General features: G+C 35.9%; 1 protein-coding gene across 7 annotated transcripts in view; it reads left to right on the top strand.

Annotated features, from left to right (window-relative positions):
* The first annotated feature begins 18 nt into the window (after positions 1-18).
* The window catches only part of PAN3 (poly(A) specific ribonuclease subunit PAN3), a 124,380-nt gene continuing 98,467 nt past the window's right edge, over positions 19-25,931 (top strand). For 5 of the 7 annotated variants that reach the window (XM_025875129.2, XM_025875126.2, XM_025875124.2 and 2 more), the window contains exons 1-4: positions 364-910; positions 17,371-17,492; positions 18,272-18,338; positions 20,231-20,301. In XM_025875129.2, the coding sequence (XP_025730914.1) occupies positions 481-910; positions 17,371-17,492; positions 18,272-18,338; positions 20,231-20,301 (690 nt within the window). In that variant the 5' untranslated portion in view covers positions 364-480. Of the gene's footprint in view, positions 911-17,370; positions 17,493-18,271; positions 18,339-20,230; positions 20,302-25,931 lie in introns of all 7 variants that reach the window. The other 2 variants (XM_025875122.2, XM_025875123.2) reach the window with 2 other exon arrangements.

Here is a 25,931-nt window from a genome sequence, read left to right as displayed (position 1 = left end):
CGCGCCTGCGCAACGGCGACGGCCCTCTCAGGAAGAGGAAAATGGAATAAACAACTCGGAGGAACCAGAGCGCGAGAGAGCGAGTGGAGGCAGAATTTAAAAATAAACCGGCCTCTTCACCCTCCCAGCCGGTTCATCGCCGCCGCTCCCCCTTCCCTAGCCCGCGCCCTCGAAGGCCCCGTCTGGGCCCGCGCGCCCACCCCGTCGTCCCGCGCGGCCCCTTTAAGAAAAGAGAACGAGAGAGTGAGTGAGAGAGAATCCCAACTCTCCCCCTCCCCTCCCTTCCCTCCTACCCCCTCCTCCCTCCCCTCTCCCCTCCCCCCCTCTCCCCGGGCGGCTCCGGCTCCCGCAGCGGGACAGACCCACCCGCCCAGGCTTTTATCCGGCACCGGCAGCGTCTTCCTTCCCTCCTCGGTCTATGGTGGCGGCGGCGGTGGCGGCTCCTCGGGCGGCAGCGGAAGACGAGGCTGCGGCGTTGCCATGAACAGTGGCGGCGGCCTCCCGCCCCCCTCGGCCGCCGCCTCCCCTTCCTCCTCCTCGCTGGCGGCGGCAGTGGCGGTGGTGGCCCCGCCGGGGGTCGGGGGTGTCCCCGGCGGGGCGGCGGCGGGAGTGAAGCTGAAGTACTGCCGCTACTACGCTAAGGATAAGACTTGCTTCTACGGGGAGGAGTGTCAGTTCCTGCATGAGGACCCGGCCGCCGGAGCTGCCCCGGCCCTCGGCCTCCATAGCAACAGCGTCCCCCTGGCTCTGGCGGGCGCGCCCGTGGCCGCCTTTCCGCCCGGAGCAGTCCCGGGCGGGGGAGCCGGGCCGCCCCCGGGGCCCAAGAAGCCGGACCTAGGGGGTCCGGGTGCAGGAGCCGCAGCCGGCGGAGGAGGCAGCAGCGGGGTACTCGATGGACCGCGGCTGGCAAGTAAGTGTGGTCCGGGCTGGGAGGGCCGCCTCGGCCTTGGGTCGGCGGCGGAGCGAAGGCCTGGGGCCGGAGGGGGCCCGGATGAGGCCCTGCAACGAGCTTTGCCCGCGGGTTCCCCCCTTCACCTCCCTAGGCGGTCTGAGAGGCCTAGGCCGGGCCTGAGCCCTCCTTCCTTCTTCCTGCTTCCCCTCCTCACAGCCCGAGGCGAGCCGGGGAGTGAGGGGAGGCTGGGTTCCCCGGTACGTGGGTGGGTGGACTGGGGTGCTGTGAGTGGGGGCGGGGAGGAAGGGGGATGGGCTGTGGCGTGCGGTGTGTGAGAAAGGGGGTGTCGTTTCCGGGGGGTGTGGAAAGGGGCTGGATTTGCAGGCACATGTGTTTTGCGTGCCCGTGTGGAGTGGTGTCTGCGGAGTGTTGAGGTTCCCTAGTGGGTGTGTGTGGGTAGGGGGCGGGAGGTGATGGGCGGGCTTGAGGCTTCCTAGAGTAGGTTGAAAGAACGGAGAAAGTTTGTGTAAGGCTTATGAGAGAAAGATTTTCCAGGCAGGGAATGCTTTCTAAGGATTAGGAGTGAAGGGACAGCAGCTTTTATGTTGTGTTTAGGTTTAGTCGAGAGTTCAGATTAGGAATATATCAAGACTTGCATTCAGCATAGTTTTCTTGAAGCCAAGATAAGTTTGCTGGGTGTCAGTAGGGATCCTGTCTTCCACAACTTGGTATCCAGCAAACTCTTAGCATGGAGCCTTGAAAACGTGTCCTGTGCAGCGTTCACTTGTGTGCGACTGAGCACTTGAGTTCGAGTATCTTAAAGCTGTTGGTACTTTTTACTTTTTCATTTGTCATTATCTAGTGCCTTGCAACTTTTTAGTTTTTGATGAGTGGAGTTTACAATTATTAGTGTAAATGCAATCTATTTTACAGAAGGTTGCTCTTAAGCAAGAAACAGAGCAGGTGGCGGATTTTTCTTTTTTGTTTCTCAGTATATTGACTATTTCTAAACCAAAAGGGTTACTTTCTTGGGCATTCTAAACAGTTTTTAGATCTTAAAATAACTTGATAGGCAACTTGGACGTTAATACATTTTTGCCCTCTCCCCCCCTTTTTTTTAGCAGTTATTTGCTTTATGAGGATTATTTAGTGTTTTCCCAGAGATTTGCTCTTTTAAAAAAGATTGCTGTGATGGACCTAACGTTAACGCAGATGTATTTGGCCAGATTGATATGCTCAGAAAATTAATTTGTAACTAAAAGTGTTTTGTAAAAAATGGTTACTTTATTGGTGGAAATTTATCACTTTGGAGTAGCAACTTCGTATTTTCAAGGTAAACTTTTTGCTGGTCCCAGTGAGTTGTGGCTCAAAGTAATTTAATTTAAAAGTGTTTGGATAGTAGGGGTAAACTGATCGGTAATGATCGGTAGCTTTGGTAGCTTTGTTACGTAGAGAAAGGCATTTTCAAAAATGCTCGCATTTGATTTAATGTTATCTTTCTAGGATTTTCTAATACATATAGGTAGGTAGATTTGGGACATGAAAGAGAAGGCATGATATTGTAAACAGGTGAAGATGGGAGGTGGAGGAAAGATACTGGCAGTGGCTCAAAGGTGAGGATCATTCCATACCTCAGAAAAGGAAAGTAATTGTTTGGGATATAGGATCTTGAGAGAACAGGTAGTTATTGTAAAAGAAGGCATTTTAAAACTTAATAGTCATTTAACAGATTTGATATTAAATAGCTGAGTTATGTATTTAGGTTCTGTAGGGCTTGCTTTAACTTGCCTGGGTGAAGCCTGAGGCTCCTCTTTTCTGCTGTAGACTTCTTAGTAACTGAGTAGTATGTAGGTTGTGACTCCTTTTAGATGAGAACAAATGGCTTCCTATCAGTGAGTGGCAAGTAAAGTTGTTCAGGAATCAGTGAAGAGGATTGTGTTGGTAATTTAATGGCTGCTTTGAATTTTTACATTTAAATGTTTAATTTTTAGTTTGCTTTCTACCTTTTACTGGGTTCTTTGCTGTATCTTTGGAAATAGGCTTGATTTGTTAAGTGCATGAGGCAATTAAACTATGGAACACATTCTAAGAGGTAGTGCTATCGGGAGAAATTTAAATTTTGTTAGTTGCTGCCTTGATCATCTAGCATCACAGTTTTATTTTGCTTTTATTTTTTCTTTGCTCTTCTTTAAAGGTAAGATTGTACAGCGCTTCCTTAGCTGAGAGGTCATAAACTGATCTGCTCTGATAAGCTAGATCTGCCTGCAGGAATATTTTGTTTGGGCTACATGGAATCTTTGGTGTGTGCATGTGTGGGTTAAAAGATTTTATTGAGGTATACATACCCAGGGAAAAGTGTACAAGTCAGAAGTTTTTTGAATTTTCACAAGATGAACACACAGCTTATAATCAGTACTCAGATCAAGAAATAGGACCTAATCAGTAACCCCAGAAGTCCTGCTCTTGCCCCCTTCCAGTCAGTACCCTTTCTCAAATGTGACTTCTGATTTCTAACACTACATTCTGACACAGATTCATTTTTCATTTTTTTGGAACTTTATAGGAATGGGCTTCTTTAAACATACCTGTGAGATCCATTCCTGTGATGTAGAAACAGCTTGTATGGTCTCATTTCTGTATAGTGTTACATTGTATGAATATACCACATTTCATTTTCTTATTTTCCTGTTGGTGGGCAGTGGAATGTTTCCAATTTTTGTCTATTAAAAACACTGTTTTGAACATTCTTGAACATGGTTTTTGATGAACAAGTCAGGGTTTCTGTTGGATCACTTGGGGGTTGAATTGCTGGGTCATAATAGGGTATGCATATGTTCAGATTTAGTAGATGATTTCTCAAGTGGTTGTACTATATTTACATTCCCTTTTGGCAGTGTGTGAGAGTTGTAGTTCTGCATTCTCACCAATACTTGGTATTAGCGGTCTTATAATTTTAGCCATTTTGGTGGCTCAAATTTATAGTATAATTTTTTCTTGCATGTGTGTGGATTGTAGTTAGTTAACATTTAAAAATCAAAAGATGTAATATAGAAGATTTCTGACTTCCTTTGAAGGGCAGCTCTTACTTGTATTGGGATTAGGACTGTTGGGGCAAGACTCTCGGTTTTGCCTTACTCCCTGACTTAGATGTGACTTTTATGTGTCCGGCTACTTTAGGCATTTGAGTTTTTGACCCTTGCTTTACTACCTCACAAAGCAGCATTGCTTTGTTAGTGTTTCAGATCATGTTAAAACTTAAGAGGTAAATGCAAGAGAAAATTTTATCCTTATTTTGTTAGTATTGGAAAACTGAAGCACAAAGATTTTTTCTTCTTAATATACTTAGTTGCAGTGATGTTTCAGTCTTGTGAAGGAACCATACTTTAATTTGTTGCTTACCTTTTATGTATACAGGGTATTACATTTTCTTAGTCCAGCTCTCCAGGTCTTTTGCTTACCTGGCAGCGTAGTAGTAAACGTGTTCTGGCATTCAGGATTTTTGTTTGGCAAACAACAGTTTATTTTTTGTAAAGAAGTATTTAAGCGTTTGTTTTGTTTTTAAGAGAGAGAACCGGTGGGAGCGGTGGTGGGGGATTGGGGGGTAGGGGGAGAAGAGGGCAGAGGGAGAAGTAGAGAGAATCTTAAGCAGGCTCCACACCCACCATGGAACCTGAAGTGGGGTTCCATCTCACAACTCTGAGATCATGACCTGAGCCAAAAATCAAAGAGTCGGGCACTTAACCGACTGAGCCACCCAGGTGCCTCTGAAGAAGAATTTAAGTTTTTGACATTTTGTATTTCTGATGGACTTGGGATCGTCTGAGGCTTAAATGTGTTTTGATTTGGGTTCAATTGAATTACTGCTTCTTGATATTTTAATAATGTAATTCTAATTTTCAGCTAGCTAGACTCTAATCTTCAAGGTGCTCAATTTTTAGCAGCTGAACTATATGCCAATGTTTATATTTTTTGTACATTACTTTATTTGAAATCCAGTGGATTTATTTTACCAAAAACAGAGATAATTTTCAGTTCAGCTACCTTAATTAGCAGTGAAGCCTTTGATGTAAGACACATCTGTAATGGAATCTTGGCTTTCTTATTAGTTTGGGATCTTGTTTAAATTTTAAACCTTTAAGCTTCAGTTTTTCTTATTTTAAAAATGGGGGTAACAATAGCGCTTACTTCAGAGTTGCGATGGGATTGCATGTGATACTATCAGTGCATTGCTCGGCGCATAGTGAGGTTTTAGTCGTAGTTGCTGCTCTTACTCAGTATTATTAATAATAAGTCTGTAAATTGTATATTTTCTTTCCTTCGCCAATTTTGAGAATATACTTTTAAGACTAGTGAAATACCTAGATTATTAAACTGTGGTTGTCTGTCCAAATGGAAGAGAACAGTGGATAAATTAAAGTTCATTTACTTTGGATTATATAATGTGTGTGGCAAACTGTTTAAGTCAGGATTACACTTACCTGTATCAGCTAACAGGAAAGAGAATAGTGGGAATTTGTCATAGGTTTAAACATTTTAAACATGGTATAGGTTTAAACATTTTTATTGGACAGTACACACACTGTATAACAAAGACTTTATAATTCCATTCATTTCACTCATTTTATATTGTGCTTGCAAGGGGACAAGCTTTGACTAAACTAGGTAATAGGAATACAACATTGAATGAAACGAAATTCTGCCCTAAAGGAGAGGGCAGATTGTATTGTAGAGGAGAATACAAACACATGTATAAGATAATATTAAGCCTTGATAAGTTTTATGAGGAATATTCAAAGAGGGATGTATTATCATAATTTGAGGCAAGATTCAGTTAATGAATAAAAGTGCACACTCTTTCCATAAACGTGCATTTGAAATAGCCATGTAAGAAGATAAATGGTTGCCAAAACAAAGCAAAATATCTTTATATTTTTGCCCTTTTATAGGATTTTTCACTTTTTAAAATTTTGTTTATGTGTCAGAGAGAGAGGGAGAGAGAGTGAGCGAGAGAGTGCACACAAGCAGGGGGAGCCGCTGAGCAGGGAGCCCCATGCGGGACTCGATCCCGGGATCATGACCTGAGCTGAACAAAGGCAGACGCTTAACCAACTGAGGTACCCAGGCATCCCGGATTTTTTACTTTTTAAATTAACCTTCTATTTTGAGATAATTAGAGAGGCACATGCAGTTGTAAGAAATGATACACAGAGAACTTGTTGTTCCATCACTCATTTTCTTCCCACTGTAACATGTTTCCTAAATGTAGTACAGTATCACAACCAGCATTGATTGATGCAGCCCACTCATATTCATATTTCTGTAATCCGATTTGCATTCGTGTGTGCCCACACATGTGCAGTTAGTTCTGTGGAATTTCTTGCGTATATGTTTGTGTACTTGCTAACACAGTCCAAGACATAGAACAGTTTTATCACCCTCTAGTTGCCCTTTTGTAACCCTCCCTTACTCCCTCCCCAAACTTGGCAACTACTAATTTGCTCTCCTTTCTGTAATTTTGTCATTTCAAGAATGTTTAAATGGATTTATGTAGCATGAAATCTTTTGGGATTAGTCCCCCCCCCCAACTAAGCACAGTTCTCTCAAGATTCAGCCAAGTTGTGTGTATCAAGAGTTCATTTGTACTTATTGCTGAATTTTTCTCTGTTTTTTAACTCAGGAAATTTATTATGGGACAGCATTTTTTGGTTTGCTTTTCTATAGGCGTATCTACTTTGTGTACAAAGTTATGAACATTTACAGTAACCCAGAAATGATATTTTAAAGATTCGTGCTAGAAGCATTTATTGACAAACTTGAATACTTATATATTTTAGGGTTGATTTTCACTTATTTAATCTTTTTTTTAGTTATGAAACAAATGTTTTTTGTAAAAATTTGGAGCAGTAGTGTATAAAGTCAAAGTAGACCAATCTCCTCATCTCATTATCTGGGGTTAATAGTTATTAATGTACTGCTTTTGTGCTCTTAAGGGCTCTACCTCCAAATACAATTACATTGAGGGTTAGGGCTTCAGTATATGAATTTTGAGAGAAAACAGTTCAGTCCATAATTTGTGTGTGCATGCACACACACTTAAGTTTTGTAGCAGTATTTCTCATGTTTTTTTCCATATTAACTTTATATCCTATTTATAAAATAGTTTAGTCCAAGACTATATAAGTGGAATATGATAAAATACTTGTTTTATGTACTGTTTCCATATAGCTGTTAGAAAGCCAATATATACAAGTACAAAGATTTTGATTTTAGTGCTCTTACAAAATCAACTTTGTGATCTTAAATTAGTCATTTAGTCCATGTGGAAATAATGTTTCTTTATCTGTAAAATGGGAGAATGGGGTATGGAGTGCGTGATGTCCAAAATGCTTTTAGCTCTAAAATGCTCTGTGTTCTAAATGTTCATGTTCTAGAAAACAAATTACTTCATGTTTGATCTTTAGATCCTCTTCCTCTCCCAACAACTCTTAAAAAACACTGACTGCTCAGCAGTTTAACATCCAGTACACGGAAGAGCATGTTGATCTCACTAATCTTGGCTGAGTTAATTGGCATGTAGATAACAATCCTCTTCCATAGAAAAGCTCTCCCCTTTTTTGATGTCTGTTTTGTTATCTATTTTTTTTCTTTAAAAATAAAGTTATTGTTCCTATTTTTTTCTTTTTAAAGTAAACTCCGTACCCCATGTGGGGCTTGAACTCAACCACCCTGGTATCAAGAGTCTCATGCTCCACTGGCTAAGCCAACCAGGTGCCCCTGTTCCTATTTTTCTAAAGCTAGTTTTTAATTACATTTTTTATTATAAAAATTCCAGTTTAAAAAAATAAGAAACGATGTCTTGTTTTGGGAACTAAAAATGTAATACATGCACAGTTTAAAAATTTAACACAAAAGGGTGTACCCAGTGAAAAATAGTCTCCCTCCTTTAGTTCCCTGATTCCTTTCCAAAAGATAGTCACTCTTTCTAATTTATTATGTATGCATTCGGAAATATTCTTTGCCTATACAATCATTTATATGTTTCTAGCACCTACTGACACATATACACGTATGCACACACACAGAAGCACTTTGAATTTTCTCATTGAATTGCGTATCTTGTGGTTTGTTCGACATTCACACACAGAAATCTACCTTGCTCTTTTTAAAGGCTGCATAATATTCCGCTGTATGTTGTATTATTCTTTCTAATGGATATTTAGGTTATTTGTAGTCTTTTATTACAAATAATGGCAGTAAGCTGTTGTATCTTAATGCATTATGTACATTTATACATAAATTCACACAAAATATGATATGCACATATGTTAAGCATACAGAATCTTCTTCAGTAATTTGGTTCACATTTGGTACCTTAAAAAAAATTATGCAGACAGCTGCCATATGATCTCACTTATATGTGGAATCTAAAAAATCCTTGAACTCAGAGATACAGGGAACTGATTGGTAGTTGCCGGAGGTGGGGAGTGGAGGGGGGTGAGAAATGGATGAAGATGGTCAAAAGGTACAAACTTCTAGTTACAAGGTAAGTAATTCTTGAGTATGTAATGTATAGCAAGGTGGCTGTAGTTAACAATATTGTATTGTGTGTACTTGGAAGTTGCTAAGAGAGTAGATCTTGAAAGTTCTCAGCATAAGGAAAAAATGGTAACTGTGTAGTGATTGATGTTAGATAAACAATGCGGTAATCATTTTGCAGTATATGCATAAATCTAATCATTATGTTGTACACCTAAAATGAATATAACATTCCATGCCAATTATAGCTTGATAAAAAAAAATCTGTATTTTATACATTATTAGCTGAAATAAGATATTTGAAATAGTCATCCATATCAAATCTGCCCAGGCAAGATTTTTTTCCCAGTGGCTCACATATCTAGAGATAGTTGTATAAATCACATCTTTTACAACTTAATAGATTAGTATTTGTTAATACTTGTTTGGCAATTTCATTTGTATATTTAATAAAAGACTAGTGTTATTATTTAATAGTCTTTCGTTTATCTGCATTTTTGATATGGTTACCTTAGGGTGTTTTCATAAAAGGTAGAGCATGACAGAGCTGGAAAAACGGGAAAAGACTTTAAAAATTATTAGATATAACTTTCTTATTTTGCTTATCTGTTCCTAAGCTTATTCTGTCGTTTAATATTGCTGTTCCTGAATCTGACTGTATACTTGATTGAAAGGATGAGATCAGAGGTGAAGAAAAACAAAATGGAATCAGGCCTCTTAAATTCCATAAGTGACCTTTTATGGCTCATAGACTTTATAGCAATATCAGCTATCTCTGAGGAAGAGTCTTGACAATGATGGGACAGGGTATTTTCTCCCTACTCCCAAGGCTTGGAAAAATGATAAAGGCAGTTTTTAAAATAGAAATTTTAGCTGAGTCCTCTGGTATAGATTATAAAAAGATTTAATGTAAACAAATAATGTATTCGAAAAACTTAGATTTTGGCAAACTTTCAACTTAGTATAATTAGGTCTAAAAGTGGAGATTCATTAATTTTATTTAATTATTTGATTAACACACATTTACTGAGCACTTGCTCTGTGTCAGCTACTGTTTAGATTCTTGGGATACGTTAATAACCAATAAATGAAACATTCCTTCCTTTGTGAACCTTCCATTTTAATGGGTAGTGTGGGCAGTATTTGTAAACATAACCCCCAAGATTTTATAGTATATTAAAAGATGATAATTGCTATTTAAAAAAAAAGCCAACTCTGCTCTAACTTCTCAATAAACTATGGGTTTGGATGATCTTACACTGATATTTTGCACAAGGAGTAAGCTAGTTTAAGAAACACAATTTCTATTACTAAATTCCGATTTACTCTACTGAGAAAGCAAGAACAATGGAAAACTTCTTAAAACATTTATTTATTGGCAGATTTTGATTGCATAGAAAAAGCAATTATCTTGGCACAGATATAAACTGGAACTGTCTTGTTGGAAGACATTTTTCAGTTAGTAATCAAAGGGGCAGTACTAAATATTAAATAGCTTCACCTGAGAATCCAGTTTATTTAGTTGTTTATTGTCAAGTTTGTAGCCAGTGTACCTTGGAAGAGCTGTAGTATTGTAGTGCTCTTCAGATCCAGTGTTTACTACAGTCTTACTGTACTGCAGTTCCTCTCTGATTCTGGAAACTAAGTAATAATGTATATCTTAAATTTTCAGTCCAAAACAGTGTACTATGTATATTCCAGTGTGAAACACTAGGATCTCAGCTGAGCTCTTGTTAAGCCACTTTGATCTATATAAAATTGCTGTTTCAGGATTTTTTTTTTTTGGTCTTCCCATAGGCCTTGCTGTGTCTTATCTTGGTGCAAAGGTGTGATAACTTTCATAAGGGCCAGTTTGCCAGGTAGAACTTACAGTTTTTAAAACAACGTCAACGTCAGCTTGCCTCTGGAGGTATATTTTATGCAGATGACTACTTAGTAAATATGACATAGTATATGTATACTCTGCAGTCTTCCCGTGGAGCAGGGAGCCCAATGCGGGGCTGGATTCCAGGACCCTGGGATCATGACCTGAGCTGAAGGCAGACATTTAACGACTGAGCCACCCAGGTGCCCCTCTTTTATCAACTTTTAAAGATACTTATTTTTTAAAAAGGGCTTAACTGTAAATAAGTGTTTATACAAATGTGCTACTAGATTAGACTACCAAAAAAATAGAAGTAGTCCCAAATCTCAGTTAACAGATAATTTAGATGGGTAGATGGTACAGAAACATGTAAGAATTTGAAGGTTTAAATAGTTGAAGACAGCAGTAAAAGATAGGTCAAAGGAAATGTGTATATATTTTTAGTCAAATGAATGGTATGGTAAGAGGTAGAGGTTTTAACAGCTTGAAATAATTGGGCAATGCATTCTAGAGACAGGTGAAGAGGAAAAAAATGTTTATGATTACCTATGAGACAGGATGCTGGGCACTTTGCATAGGTTGCTTCACTTGAGTCCCTGCCACAACCCTGTGAGAGATGGTATTGCCTTCTTTTTCAGATGAAGAAATGAAACTTAGAGGATTGTTTGCTCAAGGTCCTACGACTAGTGAGTGGCAAAAGTAGGATTGGAACTCAGTGTCTCTAATTTCAAGTATTTTTTCCTTTTCCACCATATATCTGGGTCTTGAAGAACATAGAGCTGGGGTGTGTGTGTGTGTGTATGTAGGTATAGGAATTGATGGTACTCCATATTGTAAAGTGTAGACTTTCAAAATATAGTGAGTATATCATTTTGACTGGAGGAGGGAGTTCAGTAATGTTATGATTATTGTAAAGATCTTTTTATAGTAGATGTGTATGTGTATATCTATCTATTTTTTTAATCTTTGATTACACAATCTTTGGTCTCTTGAAAATATCTGTGTATTCATTTTTCCCCCGATGGATACCCAGTTGTTTTAAGTCTATTTATTGAATAATTCCTTTTTTTCTCCACTGATTTTATAAAATAGCTTTATTGAAATATAGTTTACATGCTATAATCACCCTTTGTGTGTACAGTTCAGTTTTAGTAGATTATATTATAGGGTTGTGCAACCATCAGGATTCTTACAAGATACTGTTTTATTGTTTTTTCATAATTTTTCACTGAAGTTTGCAGAATAGATGGTACAAGTAATGGTATAATCTACATTTTATAAGCATTTTGCCCAAAACTTTGTGGCTAGTAAGTGGCAAAACTGAGACTCAAACGTAGTACCTTTGGGAAATGATAGATTGAGAACAGATCATTGAGGGCTTTTTAATGTCAGACTGAGAAGTTTGGATTTTATCACATAGGGTAAGCATTGGCCAGCATCTTGTCTATGATGCCCACCACTCAGTATTTTCAGGGGTCACTTTTTGTAGTGTGTTCTATGGAATTCTAGACCCTCAAGCTGCTCCATGTAGAAAGGGTTCCTTAGGTACTCTATCTCCTTTGATAGGGAAGTACTCTATCTCCTTTTTGAGTTGTCACAGTTCACATTGTAGACACAGGCTCTGAGAAATTGTGTAGTGAAGAAATTGAGTTTACTTTCGCTTTTTCCAGCCTTTTCCAAATTTACTTGACTTCTGAATTCCCTTTAGGTAACATTGGTTTATTCTGATGTTTTTGGAAAGGTAAACCCGTTTCATCAAGAGGGGACAAGGTTGAAGAAGGAGAACATTTATTTAGTTAAGTTGTGAGGATGGGTTTTTGTTTTTTTAAAGTGGGTTATCATCATACACATTTATATGGTAACTGCTGACAGATGTAGAAGTTCTGATTCTTTACGTGTTGTAAGATCCTTTGGTTCAAAGTTTGAATGCCTCATTATCATTTTAAAAGTGCAGGCTTGAAATTTCATCTTTTGATTCTAATTCCCTCTCTTAAAAACTGGAAGGCAGTTTCATGCAATCGAGAGATTGCCATTACATTCCAGTTCTGTCCCTTTACTAGCTTTGGGACGTAGGGCAAGCTTTCTTATCTCCCTAAATCATTTATTTAGTTTGCTTAACTGCACAATAAAAGTAATATCAACCTTGCCACAGTTGTCATGCAGACTGAGGTTCGTATCTACACAGTGATTGTTGAATTGCTTATTATTCTGTACAGATTCAAGTTATAGTAGTAGAGATGATAATAGAGCTTTCATAGAAATAGTAAGCTTTACTTATAGTGGATTGCAAACTATTATTCCATAGAGATGGTGTAAAGTTTACTTAAAGTGGATTGCAAAAGTAAGAGGTTGAAGTAGTGAAAAGTTCTTAATTATCTAGTCTTGGTAATTAAATTCTCTAACCTGTCTTATGCTTATGTAATTTAAACTTTGAAAGTACTGTACACACCTTTTCTCTTTGTGCATCACATAAGGTAGGTAGGATATGTGTCTATTCTTAGTAACTAAAAAAAAATTAGTATCTTCATGATCTATACAGAATAGAATAATGTATCATAGGTCAGTGATTTTCCTAACTACTCTTGGAAGTATCAAATCCCATTCTCTTCTTTCCAAAATAGGAAAAGTTAAGTGTAAGTATATATGTGGAATTTTTTTTCTCAGCTTTATTGAGATATTGTCATAACATCTGTAAGTTTAAGGTGTACAACGTGATGATGTGATACAAGTATATACTGCAAAATGATTACCACAGGGGATAGTCAACACCTCCATCCCTTCACATAATTACATTTTTTTTTTTGTGGTGATAACTTTTAAACTACTAACAATTTTGAAGTGTATAATACAGTTTTGTTAATTATAGTCACCATGATGTACATTAGATCCCCAGAACTTACTCATCTTAGAGCTGGAAGTTTGATCAACATCTCCCCATTTCTCCCACTTCCCAGTCCCTGGCAACCACTGTTCTGTTCTATTTCTTTGAGTTTGGCTCTTTTATTTTCCACATATAAGTGAGAACATACACTGTTTGTCTTTCTCTGACTTACTTCATTTAGCATAATGCCCCCAAGTTCCATCCATGATGTCAAAAATGTCGGGATTTCCTTCTTTTTTATGGCTTAGTCATAGTTCATTGTGTGTGTGTATGTGTGTGTGTGTGTATGAATACATAAACAGATACATATATGTATATACCACATTTTATACATATATATTATCTATATACCTATATAGATAACACATTTTCATTAACCATTCATCTGTCAATGGACACATAGGTTGTTTCCATGTCTTGGAGTAATGGCTGCAGTGAACATGGGGGTGCAGAAATTTCTTCAAGACCGTGATTCCATTTCCTTTGTGTGTGTGTGTGTGTGTGTGTGTGTGTGTATAAAGTAGTAATCCTGTCTTATCTACAGGGGATACAGTAGGCCTCTTATCTGCAGGGGATACAGTCCAGGACCCCCAGTGGATGTTTGAAATTACAGATAGTATGAATCCTATATATACTATGTTTTTTCGCATATATACATACATACCTATACTAAAGTTTAATTTATAAATTAGGCACAGTAAGAGATTGAGAACAATAATAAAGTACACCGGTTATATCAATATATTGTGATAAAAGTTATGTGAATGTGGTTTCTCTCTCTTTCAGAATATCTTATTGTACTGTTACTTACCCTTCTTGTGATGATGTGAGTTGATAAAATGCCTACATGATCAAATGAAGTAGGGTGAATGATGTAGGCATTGTGACATGGTGTTAGGTTACCACTGGCCTTATGATGATATGTCAGGAGGATCATCTGCTTCCATGTGGTTGACTGAGGTTAACCATGGGTAACTATGGAAAGTGAAACCTTGGAGAAGGTGGGGGGAGGGGGAACTACTTTACCCAGAAGTAAGATTGCTGAATCATAGGTTCTGTTTTTAATTTTTGAGGGACCTCCATACTGTTTTCAATAGTCGCTGCCCCAAGTTTACATTCCCACTGACAGTGGTCAAGGATTCTCTTTTCTCCATGGCTTCGCCAAAACTTGTTACCTCTATCTTTTGATAATAGCCATTCTAACAGGTGTAAGGGGATATATTTCACTATGGTTTTAATTTGTATTTTCTTGATGATTTGTGATATCAGGCATCTTTTCATGTGCCTGGTGGTCATTTGTGTGTCTTCTTTGGAAAAATGTCTGTTCAAGTCCTTTGCTTATTTTTTAATTGGATATTTTTGGAGGGCTATTGAAATTCTAGGAGTTCCTTATACATTTTGGATATTAACCCCTTATGAGAGAGATGGTTTGCAAATATTTTCTGTTGTTTCATAGATTGCCTTTTTATTGTGCTGATTGTTTCTTTTGCTCTGTAGATACTTTTTCATTTGATATAGTCTACATGTTTATTTTTGCTTTTGTTGCTTGTGCTTTTGGTGTCTCATTAAAAAAATTCTTACCAAGACCAATGTCAAGTAGATCTTCCCTATGTTTTCTTCCAGTTGTTTACAGTTTGGGTCTTTATGTGGAATGTTTAATTTTTTAACCCTAATTACTGGCCATGTTTAACCCTCTCCCTTCCTCCCTCTTTTTTTTTTTGTTAAGCCTAGTCAGTTTTTTCTTTGTTAGGGAGCATAAGGTTTCTTCCATCAAAGTTGTGTATTCTAAAAGAATGTAAACCAATTTTGATATAGTGAGAATCAATCACTACCAGAAACTTGGTAATAAATTAGGGCAAACTATATTTCTAAATGATAAAGTATTATAAAGGATGGGATGTTTATAAGATTGTTTTATTGTCCTCTGACAGTTTAATATGCATTTGTTTTGCAAGTATTTTGTTATGCTTAGGTAACTTATTTTTAGTCCAGTGGATCTTGCTTAAAATCTACTAAGGTAAGACATTGACCATAGATACTTAAATTCGGGCAAGTTCAATAATAGTTTTATTGTATTAGCTTCTATAACATAGGAAGAAAAGAAAATTGGATTTAAAATTTAAAAAAATAGAAATAAAAATGCTATATTAAAAATAATTTGACTCTGGAATTGTACTCTTATTTTTGAAAGCCATTTTATTTTCTTAGGAAGAGGTAAATAGTAGATGCTATAAGGGTTTTGGTGGAATATAGGAACTTCTCCCCTTACGGATTTCTCTGTCATCATCATCGTTATGAAAATAACTACATTATAGAAAAGTAATACGAGAAAAGACTAATCTCTCCCATTCAATCAACCAAATAACACAAGATTAAAATTTTGTTGTGTGTGTGTGTGTATATACATGTATATATACATTCAGTCTTATAATCTGTGTGTGTGTATATATGTAAGCACACTAATTATCATACTATAAATAAAAATGCATTCCCTTTTCACTTCACAGTGAAATGATACATACCATTATTTATTAACCTTATTTTCTAAAATGGAAAATTTTAAACTTTGATAAAAGTAGAGAGGAGAATATAATAATCCCCTATCACTCAGCTTTAACAAGGACCAGCATTTTGCCAGTTTTATTTTGTCTCTCTTCCCAGTTTTTGATTTGCTAAAGTATTAATAAATCCCAGACATTAATTATTATGATTTTTAAATAATTTCATAGTATTCTTTGAAAAGATATGTTAGAATTTACTTAATTTTTTGTTGTTGGGCATTTCACATTGTGTCTAATTATTAAAATACTTTTAATACTTGTATATAAATTGACAAAGTGAACAATTTCACATATAAATCTAGATGTTTCTGATTATATTCTTCAGCCACATCTGAAATTGTAAACACTAATTTAAAAGATATGAACCATTAAAAATAATCTTTTTGTAATTATAAAAGGAATACATTTTAATTGTGGACATTTTGTGAAATAAATCTTAAAAATAGAGACTAAAAATTACCTCAGATTGCTTTCCAAGGGATCCCTTTGTATTAGTCTGGGCCACTGTAATAAAATTCCACAGAGTGGATGTTTTATAAACAACAGAAATGTGTTTCTCACTATTCTAGAGGCTGGGAAGTCCAGGATCATAGCACTGGTAGATTTTGTGTGGTGGTTGGTGAGAACCTACTTCCTGGTTCGTAAATGGGTACCTTGTGTTTTCACATGGTTGTAGGGGCTGGGGATCTCTGTAGGTGTCTTTTATAGTATTAATCTTATTCCTGAGGGCTCCACTCCCACGACCTAAGCACCTCTCAAAGGCCCTGCCTCCTTTACCATTATTTTTGGGGGTTAGGATTTCAACATAGGAATTTTGTGGTTTTACAGAAATTCAGATCATAGCACCCTATATTCAGCTATCAGCATTTTGTTTAGTTTTCTTCTTAGTTGGGGGTTGGAGTGGTTTCAGTGGTTCTCAGAGGCTATGCCTAGAAGAGGACAATCTATTTGGAGCTTAGCTGATTTGTAAAGCATACAACTTTGTTCTTAACTGGCAGCTTGGAAAATAGCAGCATTCCAAGTAGTTACAGTAGTTACATCTACAACAGATTGTCCATTACTTTGTTGATATATCATGGATTGTCCTACTAGTTATAATCATTCTGTATTCACCTATCCCAAAATCAACAGCTTATCTGTATTCCTGAACTCTATCTCATTGCTACATATGCAGAATAGTTTTTACTGAATTATGAGTTAATGTGAGACTGCTGGTCTGTTTCATAAGATAGGTTAAGAGAATCAGTACTGAGAAACTTACATCTGTTTCTTATATGAAGATTTACGGGAGAAATTGCAGTGTTTTATATTCTGTCTTCTTGCAAAGATAAAGAAAATGATGAGAAAAAGAAATGGCAAGTGTGGTTTGTTTCTTCATGTTATGCTTGGTGGTGCTTACGTGACTAATATAAAATAAATTACTTTGTGGGAAAGAAATCAGTCAACTTGAGCATTGATGAACAGATTTTTAGAGCTGAGCCAATTTTATTTGGTCCTGCCTTTTGTTATGAACAGATAAATAAAAATAAGTGTGACAGAGATTTGAGACTTTAAAATTTATTTAGGGATACAGAAACTACATCAATATTTTGTGCTTTTAAATAATTAAAATATTTGAATTTTCCTTATCTTTCAGTTCCTGGAATAGATGGAGGTGCTTTAACTGATACGAGTCTCACAGATTCTTATTTCAGCACCAGCTTTATTGGAGTCAATGGATTTGGAAGCTCAGTGGAAACAAAGTATCCCTTGATGCAGGTATCCTTAGTATGAATTTATATGACGCTAAACAGTGAAGTTCATTCCAGTGGTGGAGGATGTCTAGAGTCTTCATTTATTCCTAAATGTGTTGAGTAGGAGGTAAGGTTTTAGGAAGTGATAAGGTTAGGTGGGATAGGGTTGGATTCAAGGTGAGCTTTCAAGGGTGAAGATGGGGTGGGATGACTTTGGAGTGTGTAGAGGATAGATGGAAAGAGACTATAATTTCACTCCTCTGTGTGTTTTGTGGGTATGGAGGGAAGGCCTTTCAGGATGAGAGACTAGAGACTATGGAGAATAAGAAAGCATGGAACATGTTTAGAGAACAGAGAATAGCCTGATTTTATAGAATCTATAAGGTGTATGAATAGTAATACACATTAGGAGAGGATGTTAGAAAGCATTTGTTGACTTGATACATAGTCACTTCACATCTTCTGAGATGGATATTGGAATTTATATTTTATAGACAAGAAACTTAATAGTTACTTATGTTGCCCAATCTAATAAGTTATGGGAGTGCAATTCAGAATAGGTGTGCAACTTTGGTTTTAAATATCTGACTAGTGAGTTAAATTTTCATTTGGTGTGTTATAGAGAGTATTTGGATATTTTTGCATGAATTATTGTAATCCATGTAGTGAAATTTATAGGAAGATTAGAGTGTCGTTATATGAGAAGTGGATTAGAGGGGAAGAAGCAAAGAGAATCTGAATTGGTTGAATATTCTTAATTCTGTATTTCTCAGTGATATTATGTGTATCTATTTTGTTTTTCAGAGAATGACTAATAGTAGCAGCTCCCCCAGCCTTCTAAATGACAGTGCCAAGCCATATACAGGCCATGGTAAGACTTGGTCCCTCTTTCTATTTCTGACTCTAAAAATAATATGTTCATTGTAGAAATCTTGAAAATTATAAATGAGTATAAGGAAGAGAATAAGAATGATCTATTATTTTCACTCCAAATAATATTATTTGGATTCCTTATAATTCCAAATAATGGTTATATCTGAGTATGAATATATATACATATGTATACATAAATAATATGTAATAATACTTAGCTAAGTATATACATGATAATACTTAAGTGCATTAGATGTACTTTTAAATTATATCATGACTGTTTCTTGGTCATTATAAATTGAATTCTATTATTTTCATAATTTACTAAACTATTTTTTAAACTTTTTTAAAAAAAGTATATACTCTAATATTGGACTATGTGTATGAATCTATTCATATTTTGAGTTATGCTTTTGGAAGCATTCTTAGACATGGAATTACTGTTTCAAAGATTATGGTCATTTTTAAGGCTTTTTATATGGAGTTTCGAAGTATCTTTCTGTATCCTATTTTAAAAAACAAATGTTAAACAAAAAATAAAAACAAATGTTCAAGAATGGTTTCTTAAAAATATGTAACAATTGAGTGTTAATACTCTGCATCAGTAAAAGGTTAACAATTATTATTAATGGTGAGAATAGGAATTTGCATGTTGATTATTTTCTGAGATAGGCATTTTATGTGTGTTTATCAAATTTCTATCAATAGGATATTTCACCTTTTTTTGCTGTAGGAAAAAAAGAAACATTTTATGTTGAATAAAATTATTAGAAACTAGTAGTGTAATGTTTTTAGCATTCCCATAGAGTTTATATGTTGACTTTTAAATGCTATCAAAAGTAGAATAAAGGATGAATAATATTACCTATTTTTATAAGTGCCTTGAATATATAAATTACATAAAAATATTTTATATCTTTTTATTTCATTAGCTTCTCTTTCTTTGCATTATTAAATTGTTGTTAATTCTAATGAAGGACCAGACTATGAAAATTTAGGCAGACGAAGCTGGAGAAATTAAGCAGCAGTCTATATTGAATTATGAAGAGATTTAAGGTTCCTTTAAATGAGAACATTTACTATGGTTTTAAGAATTTTATAGATAATTTAATGAGAAACTTAAGATTAACTAGAGCTCAGAATTAAAGATAAAGTATTTCCATGTATATCATGCATACCTTTCAGAAGCTCTTCTGATTTATTAAATGAAAAACAATTTAGAGTTACACTTGTTTGTAATTTCTGGCCATAGAGTAATAGAACTTTGAAACTATAAAATCTTTGAATTTCATGTTTGTGTTTTGAAACGTAGTATTTCCATCTTTAAAAACTTAATTTAGCTATATTTTTAATAAGAATATAAAATATCTGGTGATAAACTTAAAAAGATGGAATATTCTCTAGAGTAGATGGCTTTAAGGCCTTGCCTAAGTGTAAAATCCAAGTCCCGTCACTTGGAATATGGTTTACTGTCCTTCCCACCTCACTGCCCCTTATAATTTTTCTCATGATTTGGTCTCAAGCATACAAACAGTTACTACAGGTAGACTTCCTTCCTTCCTAAACAGATTACTAATAGCATGGTTAAGAGTCCTCTTTTCTTTTTTTCTGTTTGATTTTTCTTTTGGTTGTAAGCAAACAGATATATCCTAATCCATATAGCTTCTGATTAAATGTGTACTGAGTATTGGCTGAAAGAAGTAGTCTCTAATTTGTGTTTTAGTCACTTAGAAAATATTTGAACATCCACTGTATATGAGGCATTGAGTTTAACTGTTACTGTGGTGTATGATTTTTATTACTGTTATAAGCATTGTCAAGTTAAACATTTATTAGGTTTGTGGGTTACTTGAGTTGTTTGTGTAGAAACTTATGTAACTTACCTTCCAGATCCTCTAACTTCACCTGCTTCATCCTTGTTTAATGATTTTGGTGCCCTCAACATCTCTCAGAGAAGAAAGGTAGGTGAAGTTGAAACTTATGTGAGACTAAAGGGAATATAGAGGTGATACTGGGGTTATCACCTATATAATGGTCAATATTCTCTTAAGTTGGGGGTCTTTTTATAGACTGATATTTTTCTTGCTTTTGTTTGACCTTTTCCTTGTTACATATTTCATATATGTAGAATTTTATTTGTCTCTGTGCATGAAATAGAGATTCTTTTTGTGAAGGGATGAAATCCTTTTGCTCATCTTCTTTATTTTAATGTATTCTGTTTTTAAGAAAACATCTAATTTAATGTTGTAGTTGCTGTTAATGTGACCCTTTACAGGCACATTAATCATGTTTTAACTTTATTTTTTGACTGCTTTGTCAAAATTTCAAAGATTTCTCCCCTAATTTAAATGCCTCATTACAAGGAAACCTTAAAAATCTTCAACTTTTCATAATTGGTTCACCTGTTTGAAAACAGTTTAAAATCTCTTCATGTTAGAAATTTAGTTTAATTTTATTTGGAATTGTGGTTGATAGGCCTTGCATAGATTTTGAAGTATTTTATAGGGACTTAGTTCTATGACAAGGAGAAATGAAATTCTATTATAGTTTGATGCCTTTGAATCTTAATGAGAATCATTACGTTAATAGTAATAATAATCTAGAGAAGGTAGTAGTTTTGATTAGGATCAGTAGCCCCTAAAGATGTTCAGGAGGTTGTAAATCTTGGTGGAAATTACTACAGTGTTATAACTAATTTCAGTTTCCTGAGTAATGGAAGAAAGACTCCCCCATATAAAGAATATTAATTTTAGGAAACTGATATAAGTTTAAGATGCTTTTAGGAAGTTATCTGATCAGAGGGTAGTATAAAATGAAATTCAAGAAGCCTAGATATTCTCAAGAATTATGGGGTCAGGTATAAATGACATCAATACCTTATGTACCTAGTATTATCTCCATTTTGAAACAGATAAGATCAAGGAGGTAATTACAGAATGCTTTTAATGATAAATGAAAATGTGTGGGCTTCATTTTATAGACTTCCTTATGGGCTATCATCAAGAACATATTTACTCTTGCTTTACATGCTATTCTCATAAATTAGAATATGTAGTTTCTGAATCCTTATAGTAAAAGTGGAAAAGAATTGGACACAGGCTGACTCATTGGCAGTAGTGAGAAGTGACAATAGGCAAAAACTCATCAATATGGAAGGAAACTGAAATGCTGAAAAGCAGATACAAGCTAGAACTCAAATTATCTGGAGCTATTTGGTGTAAGGAAAAAATACAAAGCCCTGAAGTAGTTTTGGGGTCCCCTTAATGTCTTTTTCACATTTTTAATAATCAGTTAATTGTGGTAAGTCCCATTTCCGATATGTGAGTAGAAAGTAAGACTAGAATGGCAGATAAACACTTAAAAGTGTTCCTAATATGAGGGTTAAGTGGACTGTACCTTAAAGTTGAAATATATGATTTAGAGCTACTCACGTTTGTTTTTGAGAAAATAGTAAAAATCTCTGGAGATTGGAAAAAGGATATATAGTGCCTGTTCTTTTAAAATTCGTTTTAGTAAAGAAAGTAGTAAAAAGGAAATGTTATTACCAATGTGACCTCAGTATTTGGAATGGAAGCAGATTAATATGGTGAAATGAACACTGTGTTGGAACTTTTGAGGTCCTGGATCTCTAGCTTTGTGACCTTGGGCCAACTTCCTGGGCTTTGTCTTTAAATCCATGAAATGATGAACATGGCCTGATAGTTGCTGTGTTGTCTTTCAGCTTTAGAACTCAGTATCTCTCTAAACTGAAAGGACCTATGTTGTTAGTCTCTATTTAGAAATTTGGGGTTCACATAGTATATCTTTGAAGGACCATATTTTCTTGCCATTTACATTTAAAATGATATGAAGGGACGTAAGAGATTTTTTTTCCAGCAGTGGACTATATAGTTAGGAATCTATGTTGGTACAGGTTGCATATGTTTTAAAATTGTTAATGGTTGAATTGAAGTTTAAAATTTGTTTGTGTTAGGAAAACTCTTAGCATAAGAGTGTTGCATCCTACATGTTGTGAGTTGAAGGCATATGTAGACTTTCTTTTATTGTAGTAATTCTTAATGTCTGTTTAATGAAGCAATTTTAGTGGAAGTAACTCAGATTCAAGTAAATATAATTCTAGGTTGATCTAAGCAGGCTATCATGTACTCAGAGACATTTTATTTCATAATGATATTGGAGAACATACCTACTACTATATCATAGCTAAATTATTTTCTGGAATTCTCATTCGGGCCAATCCTTGGGCCAGGTATGCTGCATTTTGCCTGGTGAGTATGTGAATTATTGGGACTAGATTAGTCAACTGTTTTTACTGTAAGCAGACTTACTGTGTACTATGTGGAAAATTGAAAAAGAGTATTGATGTTTTTACTGCTCCTCTCAAGTCTAGTTGAAGAGGCAATGCATGAACCTACTTACAGCATATTAATTAGTGCTAATTTAAATATCTGATTGCTAAATAGAGAATTCTCTAGATGCAGAAGCGTTTATGGTGAAAAGATGTTTTGAGTTGGGGTTTTTTGAAGTTGAGGAATATGTTGAAGCAAGTACTCAATCAGAAGATACTGCTTGATTACCAGTAGAGAGTTAGGATCTTCAGCAAATTTTTAAATTCTATCATAGATGAGCGAAGAGACTATGACTGAGGGCCTTATATCTATAGGGATGGGTTGAAGTAAAATGTGGGATGTGAAAAACAGTATTAAACAGGTTCATAGCCATTTGTCTGGGCTGCTTTATTGTTGCGAGATGTGTGACAAACTTTCGGAAGAGTTGTATCCTGAGAATATACGCATTAGGGCAGTACTGCTCATATCCAGGGACTGGTGCTAGTCCCTGAAGTATTTGTGACCTGTCTATAGGGAGGTAAGTTAAAAAACTGAAAGTAAATTTTTAAGAAACTTCTATAATAATTTGATACTGCAACATTCAAATATGTGCTCATTTTTCTAGTAACTCACTTTTACTTTATAAAATATACAGCCGTGATATTTAGGAAATTATTATTAAATCATCATGATATTTCACAACTGATATTTGAGAAGCACTGATTTTTTTCTACATTAGATATATTTAATGTTATAGATAAGGAAAGTAACCAGTGTTTGAAACTTTGTAAAATTACCGTTGGCCAAGGGTGGCGGTGGAAGAAATTGAATGACAGCTGTGTACTCTGTGGGAGAGTTAAGTCCCCCAAAACACTGGAGACGGAGTTTTGGTGAAAATGACACTAATATATTTGAGAGTAATACATGAGGAAACCTTAATAGCAAGATAGAGGAAGCTGCGAACTGGCCTGACAGAAAAAGAGGGGAGAGGCACCCTGAATCACAAGTGTGATCTAGAGAACAGTACAGTTTTGGGTAAGAATTCTTTGGGAAGAAAGTATCTTTATAACAAAGTTAGATGTTGAAATATAGATATGCATAAATGAAGTGAATCAGTACTATGACATCTCACTAGGTATTCTTGCTAAGCATTGAATTTTTATGCGGGGTGACCACAAATGATTGAGACAAGTCCTAAGCAGAGTGAGAAGCCCTCAAAATTTGTATTTGACATTATTGACTTCCCCTTGTATATCTTTCTTAGCTTCTCTTTGCCCTCTTTTTTAAGGCATCAGGAGCCCTTTTCTTTTCAGGCTCTCCCCCCCGCCCCGCCCCCATTAAAGCAAAAAAGGCTCTGGTGCCTGTAATTTATACTTCTTGTTTTAGTTGTACTTGATGATGATGTTTCAATTAATATGCATCCTTACCTGGACATTTGCACTTTATTTCTAGTATTGGGATAACAGATTTTCACTTCTGTAAATTTTTAAGCTTTTAATAACAAGTTAAAGTCTTTGGGCTTAGGGGACAAAGATTTGTGATGTATCCTGTTTATTTCTTCTGTTCTTGATTTTAGAACTGTTAGGATGAAGGAAGTGGGATCAGAAGGGGTTTGGCCTGTTTGCTGGTGGTTTATTTGTGAGGAGATGTAGGTTTTGGAGGTCCAATTCTGGATTGTTCCGCTTGAGGTCAAAGTTCACTAGTAATACTTTTCGCTGCTTCCTTCCATGTTTTATCTCAGTTTGGAACCTCCTTCCCACTGTTTTCTACCTCAAGAGTATGCATTCCTCTTTCAGCCATCTTTATTACAAAATTTACTGGTGATATATATTGTATGTTTTCTGATGAATTTGACCTTTAAATTTTTTCTTGTAACATTTCTGTTCTCATGTCTTCAAAAGATGACTTTTATACTGTTTCTATTCTCAGGAAGAAAATATGGAGTAACAAGGAAACTGGAGAGTATTTATGGTAGGGTTCTTTTATGGAGAAAGCTAAAGTAAATTTGGAGAAATTAATAGAATTATGGCAGAGACAATTTGGAATGTAAATCCTTCCTTAATCCTTCTGATGGTTAGGTTTATTTTGGAATATCAAGTCAAGTATTGATCTCCGGAAAAATAAAAAATGAGGAGAAAATGGAGAAGATAGTGAAAAATAATTGAAATCTTAATGGAAATTGCAATATAAAAGTTGACTTGTAAAACCACGGTTTTTAAACTTTTTGTATATGTTCTCAAATACTGTTTTACTTAGTGTTTAGATTTGTAGGTCAGCCACATCAGTATCATTTACCCATGAGTATTGTGCAAGTCATGTTTCTATGGAAAATTATGTTTAGAATTACAGATTAAACAGAATAGACTAAACCTCCATTCATCTCCACTTGCCATGCTGTGGGAATGTGTACTATCCCAACTTAAGCCAGATGTAGTGAGGTTGTAGATTTAGAGATAACATATGGGTCCATATGGGAATTGGTTGAGTTGTTGGAGTCCAGGTTCCTCTAGGCAGGGAAGCACCCATGGTTACAGTTTATAGCTTGCTCATAGCCTCTTGGTGAATTTTTACTTCTCTCAAAGATCCAACAGCAGGTATTGAATAATGGTTAAAGTTTTAGGGTTTGGAGTTGGATGCCAGGCAGTCTGAATTGAATCTCCGTTTCTTCACTGATTATCATTGTGTCTTTAAGCTTAGTTAAACCTTTATGTTTCTTCGTTCACAAGATGAGAATAATAATAATACCTTGTGCCTACCGTGTGGAGTTGTTACGAGGACTAAATGAAATATATTTCCTGGCATGGAAGTGCCCAGTAAATGGTAGTTCTCATTGTAGTAAAACATGGTATTAGCCAAACCTTTCTAGCCTTGTTTGGGAATTGTTAACTGTTGTTAAATAAATAAATATCTGTTGCCACTCACTCTGGATCAGGCTGTATTATAATTGTCCACTGGAGAAGTGGTTCTCCTACAGCTGCTCTGACGATGTCTTTTGTTTCTTTGAGGTGTTCAGGTCTCTTCTCCAACGTTTCTTTTTGCCTTCTCTCCACATAGCTGTTAGCTTCTCAAACACATCCTTCAAATTTGGTGAAAAGCTGTCGGGATTTCTCATGATGTATTGGCAGACAGATAGAAACTTGATTTTATTTATATTGATAATGATTTTCTGTATCTGTTCCAGGTAATATGGTAAACTTAAATAATTGTTTCATAAATTAATGTTTTATATTATTTAATCACCCCAGCAGGTCTTTGAGAGAGAT

The sequence above is a fragment of the Callorhinus ursinus genome, unplaced genomic scaffold, assembly GCF_003265705.2.
Source record: "Callorhinus ursinus isolate GAN/ISIS: 27379988/994484 unplaced genomic scaffold, GSC_fseal_2.0 scaffold7, whole genome shotgun sequence".
Taxonomy (NCBI): Eukaryota; Metazoa; Chordata; class Mammalia; order Carnivora; family Otariidae; genus Callorhinus; species Callorhinus ursinus.
The sequence above is the reverse complement of the archived record's forward strand: the minus strand, read 5'-3'. Positions and strand labels throughout refer to the sequence as shown.